Source organism: Schistocerca cancellata, chromosome 3 (genome assembly GCF_023864275.1).
Source record: "Schistocerca cancellata isolate TAMUIC-IGC-003103 chromosome 3, iqSchCanc2.1, whole genome shotgun sequence".
NCBI classification, from domain to species: Eukaryota; Metazoa; Arthropoda; class Insecta; order Orthoptera; family Acrididae; genus Schistocerca; species Schistocerca cancellata.
The window spans coordinates 326,798,608-326,819,277 of NC_064628.1; the positions used below are offsets into that span (position 1 = coordinate 326,798,608).

Here is a 20,670-nt window from a genome sequence, read left to right on the forward strand (position 1 = left end):
CATTTTTGAACCAAATGCAGCTAATATCTGTAGTATGTGCGAATCTCCTGGAAAATGTACATTTTCACAATGCATTAGTCATGGATTCCACGAAGCAGTACAGTTACCATGGCTATAGCGTCTAGCTGCACATGGCCCTGATGATGTTCCTGTAAAACCTTCCTCTGGCGATGAGCCTCCAGTACTTGTAAACTAGTTAGCGGCACAGAAAATAAATCGTCTCATAATACAAAAAAGGGACTGGAGGCATATTATACCCACGCAGATCGCCAAGAGATGCAACTACGATCAGTGAAAATAGTTTGAAGTGCCGCATCGGTGACCAAGTTAACTAAGGAGAAAAATTGATCCTGCAGCTGAGTCAATCAGAACAGCTGAGTCTGTACTTCAATTGGCCAGACTTGTAGAGGGAAAATGTGCCAACTGACTAACATGTAAAAATGTACTTCTCATTTCCTCCTACATCATTCCTGCAAATTTGTCTACATTTAGAGCATTCTGCGTTTAATTACAAAATGTATAGTGACGACGTTTCAAATGTTGGTAGATATTTATTCCAGTTTAGCAATAACAGAAGTTCGTCAGAGTACCCCGCAATATACATTTCGCGGTATCCCGCCAATTGAATGAGACAAGTGGTACGGCAGTTACTTCGTCAATAAAGGCCATGTTGATGGCGCCATAGTCCGAAATGGAGTAAACAACACGGTGTCAAAAGTTTTATTGGTGGTCCAGGGAACATCGGCTGTCAAATCAGAGTCTGCATCTGAGTCACGGACGGGCAGCGCCCTCTAATCGACGCTGATTTACTATGTCGCCGCCACCGAGGCTCGTGGCTTTCTGTGACTTTGTCGAACAAAGTCTTAGTAGGACATCCCGATCTCAGAGGTCTTTAAGGGGAATGAGAGGGGGGCGGGGTTCATTAATGATTTGTTGCGGCCTGATACGATTTCCCCCCCCCCCCCCCCCCCCGGCGCCAACGCGATTATCTTAGAATAACACATCGAAAATTGTTATTTATTGGATTTTTTTTGTGCCATCAAACTTCTGACTGGTTGATACCCGCCACGAATTCCTGTCCTGTGGCAACCTTTTCATTTCAGAGTAGCAATTCCAACGTACGTTCTTACTGTTTCGTAGGTGTATTCCAATCTCTGTCTTCCTTTAAAGATTTTACCTTCTACAGCTCCCTCTAGTAAAATGGAAGTTCTTCCCCGATGTCTTAACAGATATCCCATCATCCTGTCTCTTTTTCTTCTCAATGTTTTCCATATATCCCTTTCCTCTCCGATTGTCCAGAGAATATCCTGTTCCTTCCCTTTCAGTCCACTTAATTTTCAACCTTCTTCTGTAGCAACACATCTCGAATTCTTCGATTCTTTTCTGTTCCGGTTTTCCCTCAGTCTATGCTTCGCTACCATACAATGCTGTATTCCAGACGTTCATTCATAGAAATTTCTTCCCCAAATAAAGGCCTGTGTTTGATTCTAGTACACTTCTCTTTGCCGGAAATGTCCTTTTTGCCGCTGCTAGTCTGCTTTTTCTATGCTCCTTGGTCCGTCCGTCATGGATTATTTTGCTGCCTAGGTAGCAGATTTTCTTCACTTCATCTATCTCACGATCACCAGTTTTGGTCTCTGTTTCTCTCTGTTATCATTTCTGTTACTTCAAATTATTTGCGTCTTTCTTCGATTTACTCTCAAACCATATTCTGTACTCATTAGCCTGTTCATTCCATTCAATACATCCTGCAATTATTCTTCGTTTTCATTGAGGATATTAATGTCATCAACGAATCTTAGCATTGATGTCCTTTCACCCTGAGTTTTAATCCCACTCTTGAACCTTTCTTTTATTTGCGTAATTGCTCCTTCGATGTATGGACTGAACAGTGGGGGCGAAAGACTACATCCCTCGCTTACACACTTTTTAAGCCGAGCACTTCGTTCTTGGTCTTCCTCTCTTGTCATTCCCTCTTACTTCACGTAAATATTGCGCCACCCGTCTTTCCCTATCTTACCCTTATTGTTCTCAGAACTTCGAACATGTCGCACCTTTTTACATTGGCGAACGTTTTTTCGGGATCGGCAAATCCTATGAATGTTTCTTGATTTTTCTTCAACCTTTCTTCCATGATCAACAGCAACGTCGGAACTGCCTCTATGGTGCATGTTCCTTTCCTAAAGCCAAACTGATCGTCACCTATGAGATCCACAATTTTATTTTCGATTGTTCTCTATGTTAGTCTTGTCAGCAACACGGACGCATGAGCTATTAGGCTGATTCGGCAGTAATATACGTAACAATATTTGTCTTCCTCTTCAGTTTTTGCCTCTACTGCACCTTTTAGTAGCACGGAGGATACTCCCTGGTGTCTTCACACATATCCTACCATACTGTCACTTGTCCTAGTCAGGGTTTCCCACAATTTCCTAACCTCTGCGAGTCTGCAATTTATTAACTTACCAGTTCACTTAGTTTTTAGCAGCCTCCTGTAACACTACACGAAACTTTTTTCCACGTCCTGTCCATGGACCTTACGTAGCACCTGGTAAACTCACACTCGCGACAATGGCCAAACTCTCTCACTTTTAAGCCCATATTACACTGTCAAAGTTCTTTGAAAGATCGTTTATGAAAGCTAGAGCCACTCTCTAACAATCATAGTACACCAGTAAACCGTCAAAGATTTTATAATACATCTTTTATAAAAGACGTCTGGCAAAGGTCCTTTACAGCGTAATAGGGATTCAGCGGTTTGCGGTGAGTGAGATTAATCACCCTATGTAGACTTCCTCCGGAAAGATTGTCAGCGGATCCAGATTGCTTCTCTGCACAACTACACATATACTATCAAGGTAAATTAGGGTCGCCAGGCTAGATTTGGCCTACGAGACAGCGCTAAAATAATCAGTTCTTCTATACCTCTCATCAGTGCCCTGTAGGAATCCAACTACTTTCAAAAAACACACGGATCCGACTGCGGCACGGGAAAAGGAGCACCACAATCAGTCACTATTCCGTTTCCAGCTGGTTTCTAGCATCTCCTGTATAAGCAACACAGAATTACAGTCTAACGTTAAAAAGGATAGCGACACACACAAGAAGTCCACGATTCAAATACCCACGGAACTTATTATCCTCTAATAATCCTCGCCGAATCCGTCCCGTCGTTATCAAACAAGGCTTGCAGCTAGCTAGTTGCTCCAGGCTGTGCTATGTAGGTACACTGGATATCAATAATGGGAATTCATTAGACTCGAGCCGCGCAACTTGCTTCTTTTATGATGAAAAGTCCTCCCAAGAAAAAAAGAAAGCGAAGAAGTATGAGTTTATTGTGTTACCAGACCAGCCACATGTCGACACTGTTAGATTGCGCTGGGCCTGAAAGAGCTATTTATGTTTGCGATTTCTGTAAATAATTGTCGGCCGGGGTGGCCGAGCGGTTATAGGCGCTTCAGTGTGGAACCGCTACGGTCGCAGGTTCGAATCCTGCCTCGGGCATGGATGTGTGTGATGTCCTTAGATTAGTTAGGTTTAAGTAGTTCTAAGTTCTAGGGGGCTGATGACTTCAGATTTTAGTCCCACAGTGCTCAGAGCCATTTGAACCATTTTGTAAATAATTATTGAACTGGTGGTGTTTTACAATTCTTAAGTACACAAGTTTGTAGAACAGTGAACTATATTGTATTGTTTTATCCAGTTTCATTAAAACATTTTAAAAGATTTTTGATGGCTTTTAGGGCAGGAGCCATATCTACACCACATTTTTTTATTGCTATTTTATGAGCTTTTTGTGAACCGTCGTTTTCGAATAGAATTAATTGATACTATGAAATCTTCACGGGTTATCAGCCGAGTGGCGTCGTCTTCTAGTCGCATCGTTTCAATGGATTGCGTATCCATCATTTTCAGGCGAAGATGGATACGCAGTCCATTGAAACGTTGCGACTAGAAGACGACGCCACTCGGCTGATAGCCCGTGAAGGTTTCATAGCTGAAATACGCCGAGAAAGCCTGCAGTCGCATATAATTGATACTATTCATCGTTTTGACTCCTACCCTGTAATAAACATGTTGTACGGGGTGGTGCACAAAAAATCCGCTCCGAGTACTAGACTGTTCACTTCCTCCCGCCAATTGTCAAGCCGTTACGACTACATTTTATGTTGCCAATATGAAAGTCGTTGCGGCTTGGTTCAGGCGTGTGAGGTACATATTTCTTCAAGAAAGAATCGCAATAGTGGAAGCGTATATGTCTACCGTTTATTTACGACAACTCGGGACATTTTTGCAAGGAAGTTTCCTGGCGCTTCCTTACCAGCAAAAAGGAGTATGCAGGATTCGGTGACAAAGTGGCATACTGGATATACCAGCCCCTGACTACCCTTTATCTGATTTTGTGTGCGTGTAGCGCATCAGCAGAACTGAAATTCGCGCTCGCTTCAAATTATGGCGATCGCGATAGAAATTGATATTGCTGCTAATTTGGTAGTCGCTGCGCTTGCGATCGGGCAACAATCGACCATGAGCGCGAACTGGCTTCTTACGAAGCGAAAAGATAAATTGTGTGGCTGTGGTTGCCGTTTAATTAACCTTTCCCAAATCACAAGCAAGCACACGTGCATATGATATTAATTTTTGTGTCCCGGCTATTTTGAACATATCTTCGGCAGTGGCTGATATAAAAATTCATGCTCACTAATTTGTATTTGATATTAATAACTTTTACGTAAAGAATGGAAATGCGACTGTAGGCCGCCAAGAAAGTTAATCTTTGCCACAAACTTTGTGCAATGCTCTAATTTTCTCTCTCTGAACAAAAAAATACTTTTAATTACGAACACTTTAATCTTGCAGATATAAATAGTATTTATATTCAGCTATCAAGGTTATTACTGCCGTGTAATACGACTTTATATTTACTGTTAGTTCAAAGGCGTCTAACCGCCATTGACTAAGAAAATGGCCAATCCGATAATCAATTGATGTGATGAGACGAGGAAGCGGACAATGACTTTTTCGATTAATGAAAGTTAACACATAAACCTTAGAATCTATATTCCGCAGAATTACACTTACATTCTCAGACGAGAGCAGACAGGCAGCGTATTTACAGGTTTCGTCACCAATGGCGGCGATTGAGACCTACTTCCTTGAAACGAGACAAACGAAAGTGTCTTTCTTCATCAAACGAACAAGAACAATAATAATAATAATTTTACACTATCAGTGATTTTATTTCAATTACATATAAACACGCTGGTTCTTTTAATGACGTAATGTTTTCATCACACTTATATTTCAATGTTTGTCATTACTGTCTTTGACAGTGTTTAACTTATTTTCAGTCTTTGTTCCGTCACTTATGAAAAAAAGTTTGTGGCAGGGATGGCACATGGAGGATCAGTTACAAAAGCAAAAAAGAATCGAGCCCCGTCCGTTCGTACAGCTGCTGTGATGGCGGATATTCGAGCACGAATGATCCAAAGAAGACAGCACATAAATTGTCGCAAGTGAACTTTTCGTGTAGATTTTGTCAACGTGCTTTAAACCATACTTGGATGAAGCCCTACAAAATAACTAGTGTCCAAGAACTGAAGGAGGAGGATAAGGCAAAACATGCGACTTACTGTATGTGGCTATGTCAAACAACTGAGAGTGGAATGTTGGATCCGCTGCTGTATTTCGTAGGTGATGAAGACTGGTTCCACCTGACAGAACATTTGAACTCCAAGAACACCGGATATTGGTTAACAAACAATCTCTATACGATTAATGACGAATGTCTTCACGGTTAAAAAAAATCGGAGTGGATTTACCGTGTCAGCTAGTCGGAATGTGGGTCCCAAAATTTTTGAAACAACAGTAAGCACTGCTGTATGTAAGCGAACTTTTGAGGAATTTCACGCACTGTTGACCTAATATGAATGTACGTGGGCAGTCTTTCAATAAGGTGGGGCGACTTGTCACACTCCACGCGAATCAGTCTCACGAATTCATGAAAGGTTCAGAAAAGAAAGTACTGTCAGCAATGGATTGCTGCCGAAGCGTTCGTCGGAGCTGACCACTTGTGACCTTTATCGCTGGGGAAGTCTTAAGGGAAAAGTGTATGAAAATAACCCAAGAACGTCAAGAGACTTACAGGACAATATTTTTGACGAAATTTTGAGAAATGAGGCGGCAGAGTTGCGCAAAGTGTATAATAACACAGGCGCGCGTAAAAGTCCACTGAAAGCACAAGGTGGTCAATTTCAGCACCTATTGTCATGTAATATGAAAGACAAGATTAATTCAGTAAATATAGACCTTTGTATTAGCTTGTTTATTACACCTTTATTATCTGATTATTACGTGTTTATCTATTTCTTGTTGTATCTGATCGTGGCGGGCAACAACTCGTGCGCAATTTGCGAGCAGTCTGTACTCGGGGCCGGTTTTTCATGCGTCACACTGTTGTTCTTCATGAACGTCAAAAATCTAGAATTTTTTTCTAAAAGGAAGTATATTTAAGTAAAAAACAAAAGAGTGTGCCCGTATTTACTTCCTCTCCCTCTTCTCTTTCTCTCTCCTCCCTTTCTCTCCTGCCAAATAACAAGTGTTTGTTTGGCACCGCTGGTGTGACGTACGCCTCAGAGGACAAGTGAGGTGAGCCCTGGAGGACGTTCGCGTCTCCCCACCCTTCCACCGCTTCAGTCCCTTCACAGCGCCTTCCACTACGCGGTAAAAACAGTTACAAAGCTACAGCATCAGACCAGAGGACAGTTGGCCATCAGGGGCGCAGTGCGGCCCAGGAAGCGGTGCCCAGGAACAGAACATGACGACGGAACCTGCCACAAGGCTGCAGGACAGCCAAGGTGAGTTATTGTTACTGGTATGGCCCTGCCTCAACATCTCAATAGTTTCTCCGATGTGTTACAAAATTCTTGGTGCTATGTCACTGAATTGCTACTTACTGAAAAGTTCCTAGGCTCCTCTTAGGTCTTTGTAAGCCGTAAATTGCGAATACTATAAATTACAGAAAAAAGTGAAATTGGGATGTAAAGTCAGAGCATGGTAGTGGTAAGAACAACACGAAACCAATCGTGCTATTCGAATTTCTGTCAGCAATGGCTATCACGTATCGTACCATCTTGAACGATACCACTCTCTGTTGCACCTGTTTGTTTGATCTTCGGTGAAGGTTGTTTCCTTCATTCTTACTTTCTTCTTTGTTCAGTAGTAGTCGTCTCTTCAGTTTGTGAAAAAGAACAGTATAGCTGAAATCATATCTACTTGCTTTCCCCTAATTTACTTTTCTCCAATTTGCCATATTCTTTGTAGAGTAACGTGGTGTATCCAACTACCATGGAAACTCAGAAGTTCAGTGACCATCCGAAGAAAGGGAGTTAAGTATTTGACGTGCGGGTAGCAATTAAACTTGAGACAGTAAGTCACTGTTATCCTAGTTTCGTTTTCGTTTAACTGACAAGACTTATTTACGTATGCGTTCCAACTGATAAACAGAATTCACTCAACTTGGAAATTTATCGGTAGGGACACTTGGTGCTAACCATCAACAGCTTCAATACGTCAGATATAATGATTCATACTTACACAGGAGGAATGTCTACAACTTATACAGTAACTCGATGTACTGTAAAGCAAGCTTCACGATAATTTCACAAACTAGATAAATTTTTTAATATTTTAACAGCATTACTCCACATGAGTGATTCCTATGTTACGTATAGCCGGCCGGAGTGGCCGAGCGGTTCTAGGCGCTATAGTCTGTAAACGCGCGACCGCTACGGTCGCAGGTTCGAATCCTGCCTCGGGCATGGATGTATGTGATGTCCTTAGGTTAGTTAGGTTTAAGTAGTTCTAAGTTCTAGGGGACTGATGACCTTAGCAGTTAAGTCCCATAGTGCTCAGAGCCATTTGAACCACATGTTACGTTTATAAATATAAAGATAATTTACTCATTGGTTTTCCTTTTATTGTCATATGTTCGACGTTATTACTAAAGAGCACAGAGCAACAGAATGTGTGACAAAATATTTAATAATGATTTGGGAAGGATCACAGTGACGTTACTTAATGTGTCCTCCAGTTCTAGTACCTCTGAAGTGGGAAGTCACTGGCATAATAGATACGATATTTTGGCACCTTCGAATTAAGATAAGCTCGAGTTCACTTCAGGAAGAGCGCATCAAATTAGGTTTGGCTAACTCAGTGGTTTTCAAACTGTGCGTCGCGGCTTCCAGGGATGTTGTAGTATTACAGCAGGGGTGGCACAATGGCCTCATAAAAGTAATAATTTGGCTTATTTGCTTTCTGAGTTAAAGAACTACGTGTACGCTAGTGATGATGTATAACTGTTCGTCACATAAGTGTTGTTAACATGGCAGTGTGGTAGGTGGTTGAGTCGTACTGAAGGCTCATTCATTTTTATTCGGTAAAAATCAGTTTGAAAATTACATCCGTTGAATGTATATCGTTTCAATTTTTGTCTATCTGTTGGCATGAACCAATTTTTAAATGTAAATACAAAATTTTATGTTTCAAATGCATCATGGAGTTCGAAAGAAATGTATAGACGAATATGCAGGAAGTATGACGATGGGTACTTGAATTTCGGTTTTACGTGTACTACTTGGAAATGGAGGACGATCACAATCTGTGATATGTTTCACAGTCCTAGCTATTCAAAGCGTGCTCCATAATAAAATGAAACGACATTTGGAGTCAAATCAGGATGGTTTTGTAAACAAACCACGAGAATACCGTTCTCTCAAGTTAAAAGAAATGTCAGAAAAAAATAATCGCTAAAAAAGCTTCGATTCCTACACAGTCTCTCCCTTCAACTTACTGAGCTACCTAATCTGTAGCAGGAAGCAAGAATCTCACATCATAGTGGAAGACCTTATTGTGGAAGTAGAAGTTTAATGATGAAGCTATACATTACGTTTTCCCTGAACGTGACACAAATTTCAGTTGAGTGAAGGATTGAAGTTTGTATTTGTGGATCATTTAACTGAACTCATTGATTACTTTCTGAAGTACTTTCCAGAAGAACTTGATCAACATAACTGAATCAATGGTCCTTTTAGCACAAAATTTCCGTCAACACTTAACAACTGAAGAATTAGAGTAATTTATTGATGTCTTTTCAGACTCAACACTAAAATTGAAATTCGTTTCCTCATCACTTATCGAATCTTGGAATTTCTGACTTTCACATTAAATGATTTTATTTTGAAATTAGCAGTTGCCATTTGGACTGAAGGGAGAAATGAAATTTCGTGATCTGTAAATTTCCAAAATATAAACATTTTTCTGCTGTCAGTGAATGGTGTGATGAAAACTGATGAAGAAAAATTAGTGGCAGAACGTTGATGCAAGCATGAAACTTTAGTTTTGATTACTTTATTTATTGAAGAAAGAGAAATACGTTGGATAATTTTTACAACAACACACACATGCACATTCAATGTACAGAACAAGTCCAAGACTCTCCATTACCAAAGAAAGCAGCAAATTATAAGGAGCAAAAGACAGAATTGCTAATCTTTCTTAAACTTACTGTTGAGTGGTAGTCTGTGTAGAAGTGCAATGAAGATGCAGTTACTTTCAGCAGAGGCTATTTTCAAAAAGATATCGCTTTCAATGAAATACTTTACATGTAGACATACACCAGTGTGGGAAATGCAGTGCTCCAAAGAAAATTCTCCCGTGTTGTACGTTACATCTACCGTCTTCATTCATTTTGTCATAATCACTTTATGAGATACAATGGTTAACTACATGTCTCGCTTGGTTCCTGTTTGAGAAACAGGACACATGCGGATACATTATGATATTCATATAATATAAATAGAGAGAGCCCACATTACCTAAGTCAGGAGAAACCACATTGGGCTTTCCACAAGGTTCGATTATCGATCCTTAATTACAGTTCTACCATTTTATTTGTATCAAGATAAACAATCGATACTTTTGCAGATGAGAAAAGTTTTATTGGCAAGCTAAACAGAGAACAATAAACAGGGAAAATAATAAAGCATGTTTTTAGTAAATTTATTAACAATTTCTGTGAAAAGGGCTGTCCCTAAACTTTGTAAAATCACAACTCATTGAGTTTGGTACTCTCAAAAACCCTTCGCCTCCAACTGACGTGGCATATTATTAAAAAATGCTGACCAGGACACAAATTACTGAGTTCTGGGGTGCATACTGATGAAAACTTGAAAATGCATATAGTGAACTGGACTCGCATTAGGAAGGACGACGGTTCAATTCCCTGTCTGGCCAAAATGATTTATATTTTTTGTGGTTTCACTAAGCCGTTTATGGGAAATGCTCGTATGTTTTTGTTCTTTTTCTAATGACTGCATAGTCTCCGTGACGTTAAAGCCTAATATACCCTCATTTTTTGTTCAGTAAAACTCCTGGATTCATCCAGTTTTACCATAAGAATGTTTTTTTTTTCATTTCGTAAAAAGAGAAATCATGAAGTTACCATACTGTGCATATTTTCATTTACTAGTTTCGTAGGGTCTAATGCACTGGGGTAGCTCCTCAGTCAAGCAAAAAGCATTCATTACACAAAATATAGTTATTAGAACTATTTACGTACACATGCATTTATTTAGGTCACTGGGAATATTAGTCACAACCTCAAAGTGTATTTCATTAATGATGAAATTTGCTATCAATATTTCGTTGCAGTTTGAGAGTAATGCAGAAATTCACCAATAGAATAATAGAAGCAAAACATATCAGTATCTCCGATGGTAAATCTATGTTACAGAGCAGGAGTGAAGTACGTACCTCTAGAATGCAAAGTGGAGTACATATGACATCAATTTCACTTTTACTGCTACCCTCAATCTTTGCGCTATAAAATTTTACACGTTCACTCCATATCGTCGGAAAAAACACACTCATTGTACAGAAGCATGTGGAATCAGCTATTCTAAAACGAATAATTTCTTATTCTTTCAGCACACCATGACAAAAGTTAGTGTATCGTTAGTGACGGACTCTGAATTTGGGTCGTATGAAGTTCACATTGGTGACCAACGCAGTTCATAACTGCTTAGTGACGCCTATAGTATAAACTGACAGATATTGACTCCAATTGACAGCGCTGTGGCTAGCAAGAGGCAAGGGTTAAGTGGCCTGAGCGAACTGTACAGCCGAGATAAAGTTTTTGTACGATACTATTCCGAAAGGAGCGTGAACACAGTTTCATGTCGGAAGCACCAATAAATATCACCCACTCATCTTAAGGTTTCATTCATTAATGTTAACCTCAGTCTGAAGGCTTGGCGAGACTTGTACGATCGTAGATTTCCCGGATTAAAACCCCATTACGCAGTAATAAAGATGTTCAGATACATCGATGTTGTCCGTTTTTGACCTCCAAGTAGATTTTCCGAGTTTATTATATGTGATTCATTCCAATGCTCATTCAAACAGATTCAAAATGAGAATAAAACAGACTGAATTAAAGTTTACGTTATTTAATTTTAAGTTTGCTGATAAACAGCGTTTCATTAGCTACCTTTCAACTCAACCCAGAAAATTACGTTGCTTTCTCTGACTGGGGTTTGCGCAAAAGATTTTTATGCTTGCAAGTAATTTGAACCATTTGTTTCTGTAGATCATTGCGGAAACGTCGGTACCATCATGAGCCCACTGAAATATTTAATTGGCTTTCCTGGAAAACAACTTAATGAATCTGTGTGTAGTATGTAAAGTAGTACTTATATTTACCAATGCTCCTTGTAAATTATGTATGCTAAAGAACGTATCTACATGCAGAAAGCTGTTATAAGAAAAATTTTAATGTTTGTTTCTACTCTACTTCTACGTCACGCTACGGTCACTGCTACTCCTTATTTCTTATATGCGGCACCGCAATTCTACCTTGTTTAGCATTTCTTATCTACATATAGATAAGAAATTATTCAAATATATTTTTATTAAATAGCCTACAACTAACTATAAAATATGAACTACAACGAATGCTTGGCTGAATGGAGATTCTATCAGGAGCTGGGTGCGTCACGACCACCACACCACTAATGATAACAAAAGGATGGTCAGCATTGGTCGTTGAAGCAGAAATCGCTGTTTCTGTTGCAAATCGATTCCAATCACTGCGTGAATATCATCAGTGCTAGTATTAAAGCCCTTTTGACTTATAAAAAATACAGTAGAACTGCAATATCTGCACAGATCAATGAAGAATACCTTTGGTCTGACAACTATTTTGTTGGTAGGACGGGCTTGAGAAAGGGCTCAAAAGCGAGCTCTGCTGGTTGCCAGTTATTGCTGTTGTAGCCATAATGAAACTTTCACTCCACAGCGGAATGTGCACTGATACGAAACTTCTTGGCAGGTTAGAAATGTGTGAAACACTGGGACTCTAACCCGGGACCTTTGACTTTCACGAACAATTGCTCTACCGACTGAGTTAACGAAGCACGACTCACGAACCATCCCCACAGCTTTACTTCCGCCAACTAGTTATCTCCTGCTTTTCCAGTTTGGCACACAGATTTCATCTGGCAGGAAATATCACTGTTGCTGTTGTTGTTTTGGTGACTGCGATGGTGGTGACGGTAGATGTAATGGAGGTGGATGCGACATTTCAGGGCGCACTGTGCTGTCTCATAAATTGCAGATTTTCGTAAGGCACTCTGTTTGAGACTTATATAGATGTAAATAAACAATGAACATAATCCTTCAATGTTTAACACAATATCACAACATTGCAATGGCATTTGCTACATGTTTCCAAAGAGGTATACGTAAGGCGAAAAAGAAAGCTACGCGCTGCAGTATAGATACTGTGACTGTCAAATTTTCTTGAGTCGGTACCAAGAGAAGAGTCTCTTATGTTTCTTGATGAAGAGGGGACGCGAACATTTTTATCTCTCTTTCTGTTATAACAGTTTAATGAATAAGGCTGTGTTGTGGGTTAATACAAAAGGGAAGTGAAACACAGTACCTGTCTATATAGGGTGTTACAAAAAGGTACGGCCAAGCTTTCAGGAAATATTCCTCACACACAAATAAAGAACAGATGTTATGTGGACATGGGTCCGGAAACGCTTAATTTCCATGTTAGAGCTCATTTTAGTTTCGTCAGTATGTACTGTACTTCCTCGATTCACCGCCAGTTGGCCCAATTGAAAGAAGGTAATGTTGACTTCGGTGCTTGTGTTGACATGCGACTCATTGCTCTACAGTACTAGCATCAAGCAAATTAGTACGTAGCATCAACAGGTTAGTGTTCATCACGAACGTGGTTTTGCAGTCAGTGCAATGTTTACAAATGCGGAGTTGGCAGATGCCCATTTGATGTATGGATTAGCACGGGGCAATAGTCGTGGCGCGGTACGTTTGTATCGAGACAGATTTCCAGAACGAAGGTGTCCCGACAGGAAGACGTTCGAAGCAATTGACCGGCGTCTTATGGAGCACGGAACATTCCAGCCTATGACTCGCGACTGGGGAATACCTAGAACGACGAGGACACCTACAATGGACGAGGCAATTCTTCGTGCAGTTGACGATTACCCTAATGTCAACGTAAGAGAAGTTGCTGCTGTACAAGGTAACGTTGACCACGTCACTGTATGGAGAGTGCTTCGAGAGAACCAGTTGTTTCCGTACCATGTACAGCGTGTGCAGGCACTATCGGCAGCTGATTGGCCTCCACCGGTACACTTCTGCGAATGGTTCATCCAACAATGTGTCAATCCTCATTTCAGTGCAAATGTTCTCTTTACGGATGAGGCTTCCTTCCAACGCGATCAAATTGTAAATTTTCACAATCAACATGTGTGGGCTGACGAGAATCCACACGCAATTGTGCAATCACGTCATCAACACAGATTTTCTGTGAACGTTTGGGCAGGCATTGTTGGTGATGTCTTGATTGGGCCCCATGTTCTTCCACCTACTCTCAATGGAGCACGTTTTCATGATTCCATACGGGATACTCTACCTGTGCTGTTAGAACATGTGCCTTTACAAGTACGACGCAACATGTGGTTCATGCACGATGGAGCTCCTGCACATTTCAGTCGAAGTGTTCATGCGCTTCTCAACAACAGATTCGGTGACCGATGGATTGGTAGAGGCAGACCAATTCCATGGCCTCCACGCTCTCCTGACCTCAACCTTCTTGACTTTCATTTATGGGGGCATTTGAAAGCTCTTGTCTACGCAACCCCGGTACCAAATGTAGGGACTCTTCGTGCTCATATTGTGGACGGCTGTGATACAATACGCCATTCTCCAGGGCTGCATCAACGCATCAGGGATTCCATGCGACGGAGGGTGGATGCATGTATCCTCGCTAACGGAGGACATTTTGAACATTTCCTGTAACAAAGTGTTTGAAGCCACGCTGGTACGTTCTGTTGCTGTGTGTTTCCATTCCATGATTAATGTGATTTGAAGAGAAGTAATAAAATGAGCTCTAACATGGAAAGTAAGCGTTTCCGGACACATGTCCACATAACATATTTTCTTTATTTGTGTGTGAGGAATGTTTCCTGAAAGTTTGGCCGTACCTTTTTGTAACATCCTGTATATTTGACAAATAGTTTATCTCACCGCAAAGAAATAGAAGTTTCTTTCACTAGGCGACACAGTCAACAGTTAGCAACTTCTACGGCGGCTGTATTCGAGACGACATCGCAGAGGACAGGAGGGGTAAAGCTTCCCACTGAGAAGAAAACACAACTAAGAACATTTACTATTAAGTTTACTAGAAAACTTATTTCAGAATTGTTTACTGCTGTTTGTTCGGCAACCGGCTGTAAAAGCATTTCATTAAGTTCCATTTACGACTTGACAGATAAAAGTCCCATTTCAGAAAGTATAATTCATTATCCAACCAGCAAGTAGAAAGAACAGAATAGCATTACATATACGTCTATATGGTTACTCTGTAAATCAGACTTAAGTGCCTGGCAGAGGGTTGGTCTAACCTCCATCAGCATAGTTCTCTGTTATTCCACTTCCGAATAGCGTGCGGAAGAAACGAAAGCTGTATCTTTCCATGCGAGCTCTAATTTCCCTTACTTTATTATGATGATCGCTTCTCCTAGTTAGGTTGCCGTCAACAAAACGTTTTCGCATATGGAGGAGACGTTGGTGAATGAAATTTCGTGAGAAGTCTCTGTCGCAACGAGAAACGCCTTTGTTTTAGTGATGCTGAAATGTCTCTGTTGGATTCCTTTCATGTTAATTTCTTAAATCTGTTGTCATTTACGGCATAAATTCCACTTCTAAATTTACTGCTGTGTTTCTGACTCTATCTGGGAGGAGACTGAGCAGTGGAACGTATTACTTTTACACATAATCAAGAACAATCTGTCACACTACTACACGTTGAAACACTGTTAATATGTAATTCATGTCACACAGTCTCATACGGATCCTACATCCGCTTTCTTTTATATACTGTATATGATAAGATACTGTCATCCCCCTTCCCTTCTGTGTGAAAGGATGAATGAGCAAATGTATTTCTAGTCGCATGCTAGATGGTAGCAGACAAGCCGGTCTGCTAGAGAACAGTAGGACCAATGTCGGAACAGGTAGCTACGCTTTCTAAAAGCAAAGAGGTTTCTATTCTTGGTATGGTCCTGCCCGTCCCTTGTCATGCTGGTATAGGAAGCTGCCTCTATGGTCACTTCCGTTTTGTATCTGTGAAGCACCCTCAGTAGGGGTCCAGGCCAGTCGGTCTGCGTCTGAAGTGGTAAGATCTCTGGCTAAGCGCGTCTCTGCTAAGTCCGTAGGACAATGGATTTCTTAAGTTCAGCCTAATTGAAAATTTAATCACCTTTATTTCAGGGTTAGATCTAAAATATCTTATGTTATCTTAAATTGCAATGCAGTGTAATTTGAGTGTGAAGTTCAGAATATCTTCCAGTAGTTGCTTTGTCACTACTTTGTGAGTAAAGTGGAACCACGTGTTGATGATCCGTAGCTCTAACTAAGATCATCAATCTTAAATGCGAATGTGCTTGAGTTTATAACGTCTCATCTTTACAATATTTTTCAATATAGCAACTTTTCTTTATGTTCAACCCACGTGGGGTGTACTTTGTGAGACCAGTACCACGTGCTTATACAATTGTTTGACCCATCAGGTTAATAGTAAAACAATAGTAACCAGTTCGAGGTTTTTCTTTTGTAAATTGCGTTTCGATGTAATTTATTTTAATTATCAAAATTGTTGTGGAGTTACGCTCCTTGTGTAAACCAAGTTGACCACGTGAAGCATGTGGTGTAATCATCAAAGTAGCCCTCAGCTATTCTTTTCAGGAAGATTTCACAGAGAGTTAGTATGAATTTAGTATACCAGTGTGTGGTAATTTCATGACAGACAGGATTGCGCTACGAATGTAACTTCTTTGGGTGAAAATTGAATTGGTTGGTTGTGGTTAATTTCCTCTTGCATATGTTCCAACGTTCTTTGTGTGTTATTTTATGAATGCAGTGTTGTATGCAGTCTACCAATCTTGGCTCCATATTTGATGTGTTCCGTAAGATTACAAACTCACATTTTCACAAACCTAAATAAGCCACCAGTTTAATTATGAATCAAGTTTAATATGCGGAAATTTTAACGGAACAATGATCAATGTCAAAATAAATGTCCAAATATAAACTGATTTATTTCTTTTTATTTAAATTCTCTTTATATATACAGGGCTATTACAAATGATTGAAGCGATTTCATAAATTCACTGTAGCTCCATTCATTGACATATGGTCACGACACACTACACATACGTAGAAAAACTCATAAAGTTTTGTTCGGATGAAGCCGCACTTCAGATTTCTGCCGCCAGAGCGCTCGAGAGCGCAGTGAGACAAAATGGCGACAGGAGCCGAGAAAGCGTATGTCATGCTTGAAATGCACTCACATCAGTCAGTCATAACAGTGCAACGACACTTCAGGACGAAGTTCAACAAAGATTCACCAACTGCTAACTCCATTCGGCGATGGTATGCGCAGTTTAAAGCTTCTGGATGCCTCTGTAAGAGGAAATCAACGGGTCGGCCTGAGCGAAGAAACGGTTGAACGCGTGCGGGCAAGTTTCACGCGTAGCCCGCGGAAGTCGACGAATAAAGCAAGCAGGGAGCTAAAAGTACTACAGCCGACGGTTTGGAAAATCTTACGGAAAAGGCTAAAGCAGAAGCCTTACCGTTTACAATTGCTACAAGCCCTGACACCTGATGACAAAGTCAAACGCTATGAATTTTCGGCGCGGTTGCAACAGCTCATGGAAGAGGATGCGTTCAGTGCGAAACTCGTTTTCAGTGATGAAGCAACATTTTTTCTTAATGGTGAAGTGAACAGACACAATGTGCGAATCTGGGCGGTAGAGAATCCTCACGCATTCGTGCAGAAAATTCGCAATTCACCAAAAGTTAACGTGTTTTGTGCAATCTCACGGTTTGAAGTTTATGGCCCCTTTTTCTTCTGCGAAAAAAACGTTACAGGACACGTGTATCTGGACATGCTGGAAAATTGGCTCATGCCACAACTGGAGACCGACAGCGCCGACTTCATCTTTCAACAGGATGGTGCTCCACCGCACTTCCATCATGATGTTCGGCATGTCTTAAACAGGAGATTGGAAAACTGATGGATCGGTCGTGGTGGAGATCATGATCAGCAATTCATGTCATGGCCTCCACGCTCTCCCGACTTAACCCCATGCGATTTCTTTCTGTGGGGTTATGTGAAAGATTCAGTGTTTAAACCTCCTCTACCAAGGAACGTGCCAGAACTGCGAGCTCGCATCAACGATGCTTTCGAACTCATTGATGGGGACATGCTGCGCCGAGTGTGGGAGGAACTTGATTATCGGCTTGATGCCTGCCGAATCACTAAAGGGGCACATATCGGACATTTGCGAATGCCTAAAAAAACTTTTTGAGTTTTTGTATGTGTGTGCAAAACATTGTGAAAATATCTCAAATAATAAAGTTATTGTAGAGCTGTGAAATCGCTTCAATCATTTGTAATAACCCTGTATATATATCACCAGTTGTCGTAAGATGACTATTGAAAGATTATAATTAATGTTAGTCTGGTTGGGAATTTGGTAAGCTAGACTGGATACCTGGTGAAACAGTTGCTCAGTAATGCAAGGTTAACTTCCCCAGATAGCTCACAGCTTTTAACCCGCTTTTATTGTCTTGAATATCAGCACCGCTTTCAGAACAACTTAATGCATCAACATTACAATGTCCACACTACATTCTGTATTATGTCCGTGACACTCTCTCACCTATTTCGAGATAATACAAAACGTGCTGCCCTTCTTTGAGCTTTCTCGATGTACTCCCCTTAGTCCTATCTGGTAAGGATCCCAATCCGCACAGCAGAACTCGTCAAGAGGACGTACAAGCACCGTGTAGCCAGTCCCTTTAGTAGATCTGTCGTATCTTGTAAGTGTTTTGCCTATAAAAAGCAGTCTTTGGTTCGTCTTCACCAATACATTTTCTACGTATTCTTTCCAAATTAAACCTCTAGTAATTGTATTTCCAAGGTACAGAATTTAGTTGAATTTACAGCCTTTAGATTTGACTGACTTATCGTTTAACCGAAGTTTAACCGATCCCTTTTAGCACTCATGTGGATGAGCTCACACTTTTCATTATTTATGGTTAATTGCCAATTTTCGCGCCAGACAGATAACTTATCTAAAACGTTTTTCGATATTGTTTTCATCTTCTGATGACTTTACTAGCCGACAACGGCAGCGTTATCTGCAAACAACCTAAAGGCTAGGCGCAAATTGAGACGCGTATAGCACGTGAGACGTGACACGACACTACGGTGCGACACGCACGAGTCGCGCTGTTGCAGCGCATATTGCGGAGCGTACACCATACTCGCGCGCGCCGACTGGTGACGGTCTGCGCTGACAGAACCGATGCGCGCGCAACCCGTTGTCTTTCTCAAACGATTTTACAGAAACTATTCACTGAAAATATTTTATACTTGCCTTACTTGTAGCGTTAAATGTCAGCTTCATGGCGAAGTGTCCATCATTTCGCTAATGACCATTCTTATTGTGATATACACATTTTAGTAAGACACTACGCAAAACTGAGAAAGTTTGCAACGAAAATTAGGGGTCGCTGTGATTTTGCGTTTGGTGTGTATTACACTATACGTTGCTGCGTATGAAATTTAGCTAACATGTTGAATTTTTGTTTAGACTTGGGAGGAGGTCTCTATCTGCCTCCGATCTCGAGAAAATGGATCCAATGTAGCGCGCTCACTTCCGATCTCATGCACAAGGGAATGAAATACTCGCAACATCTCTCATAGCTCCTAAACCGCTCGAGACATCGAAACGATAGTTTGGCGAATGATAGCACACAAGGAGGAGAGTGTTTTGCCAATTCTTTAACACACGGAACTTTCTTATCTATGACGATATATCTGTACTTATACTTCCCGTTTTATTTATTTCACTCCAGTGACTGTAATTTTTGAAGAGTTATCGACAGCTAGCAGAAGAAGAGCTTAAAAAAATGGTTCAAATGGCTCTAAGCACTATGGGACTTAACATCTGAGGTAATCAGTCCCCTAGACTTAGAACTACTTAAACCTAACTAGCCTAAGGACATCACACAGTAGCAGCAGCGCGGTTCCGGACTGAAGCGCCTAGAACCTCTCGGCAACAGTGGCCGGCTAATTTCTTCTTTTATGTTACTGCAAACCGACACTATGAGGCTCTTCGTAAGCTATTGAGATCTGTGATTGCCAATTACTTGTTTAATGTGGCACTCTGTTTCGGAATTCTGTCGCAATAGCTGCTGTGAGACGAGTTTGGCAAATTACACTGTGACAAAGGAAGTACCATTAAACCAGTCACCAAGAGAAATGTGGTCGTTACTCACAAACGGTGATGCTTCTTTGAATGAGAAAAAGTTAACAACTCACACAAAAATAGATTGCCAGTTCTGTTGGGATTTTGGTGGAATCCCCGTAACCCATCGTATTTTTAACACTGAGCGACTGGAATGGAAACTTACCAAAAGATTTTATTGCTTCCCTTGATCTGAGCAGTATTAAAATAATGACGAGCGTTACTTCAGGCGGAATGATAGGCACATGCCAGATGCTGGTTACTCACCTATGGCTTCTCAAACTGACAAAGTGTGATCACGAATAAAATAGTTGTTATTGAGAAAAATAAACAATTGATCTGTTGCACAGCACAATGGTCAATGTATTGTCAGCACCGTAGGATAATGCGCCCGACAGGAATACACAAGCTAGCTATGTGTGCCTTTTGAGCTGGAGTTCGGAAAACACTGTCTTGAAAGAAGATCTGCCTTTGTCAGCAGTACATTTCAACAAAATACCGACCACTTTCTTCATTTGTGTAGCCTGTTATATAATTAGTTTATTAATGCTGATAATGTGCAAGCAACAATTGAAATGCTTTTCTCAACACAACGAACAAATTGAAACATTGTTATTTGTGATTGCTTTTCGACTGTTTCTAGCTTGCAGTGGAAATGTAATGTTCACATGCGTGTAGTACAGTGTGTCGTATTACATTATTACATCCATATCCAAGTAATCACAGTGAGATTTCTATGCTTCAGATCTTGGACGCTTTTTAC

The 20,670-nt window shown here is 40.7% G+C and overlaps 1 protein-coding gene across 1 annotated transcript in view; it reads left to right on the forward strand.

The window, feature by feature from the left end:
- Positions 1 to 6,765: 6,765 nt before the first annotated feature.
- The window catches only part of LOC126176711 (sialin-like), a 189,098-nt gene continuing 175,193 nt past the window's right edge, over positions 6,766 to 20,670 (forward strand). The window contains exon 1 of the mRNA XM_049923877.1: positions 6,766 to 6,857. Coding sequence (XP_049779834.1) covers positions 6,818 to 6,857 — 40 coding nt within the window. The 5' untranslated portion in view covers positions 6,766 to 6,817. The remainder of the gene's footprint in view (positions 6,858 to 20,670) is intronic.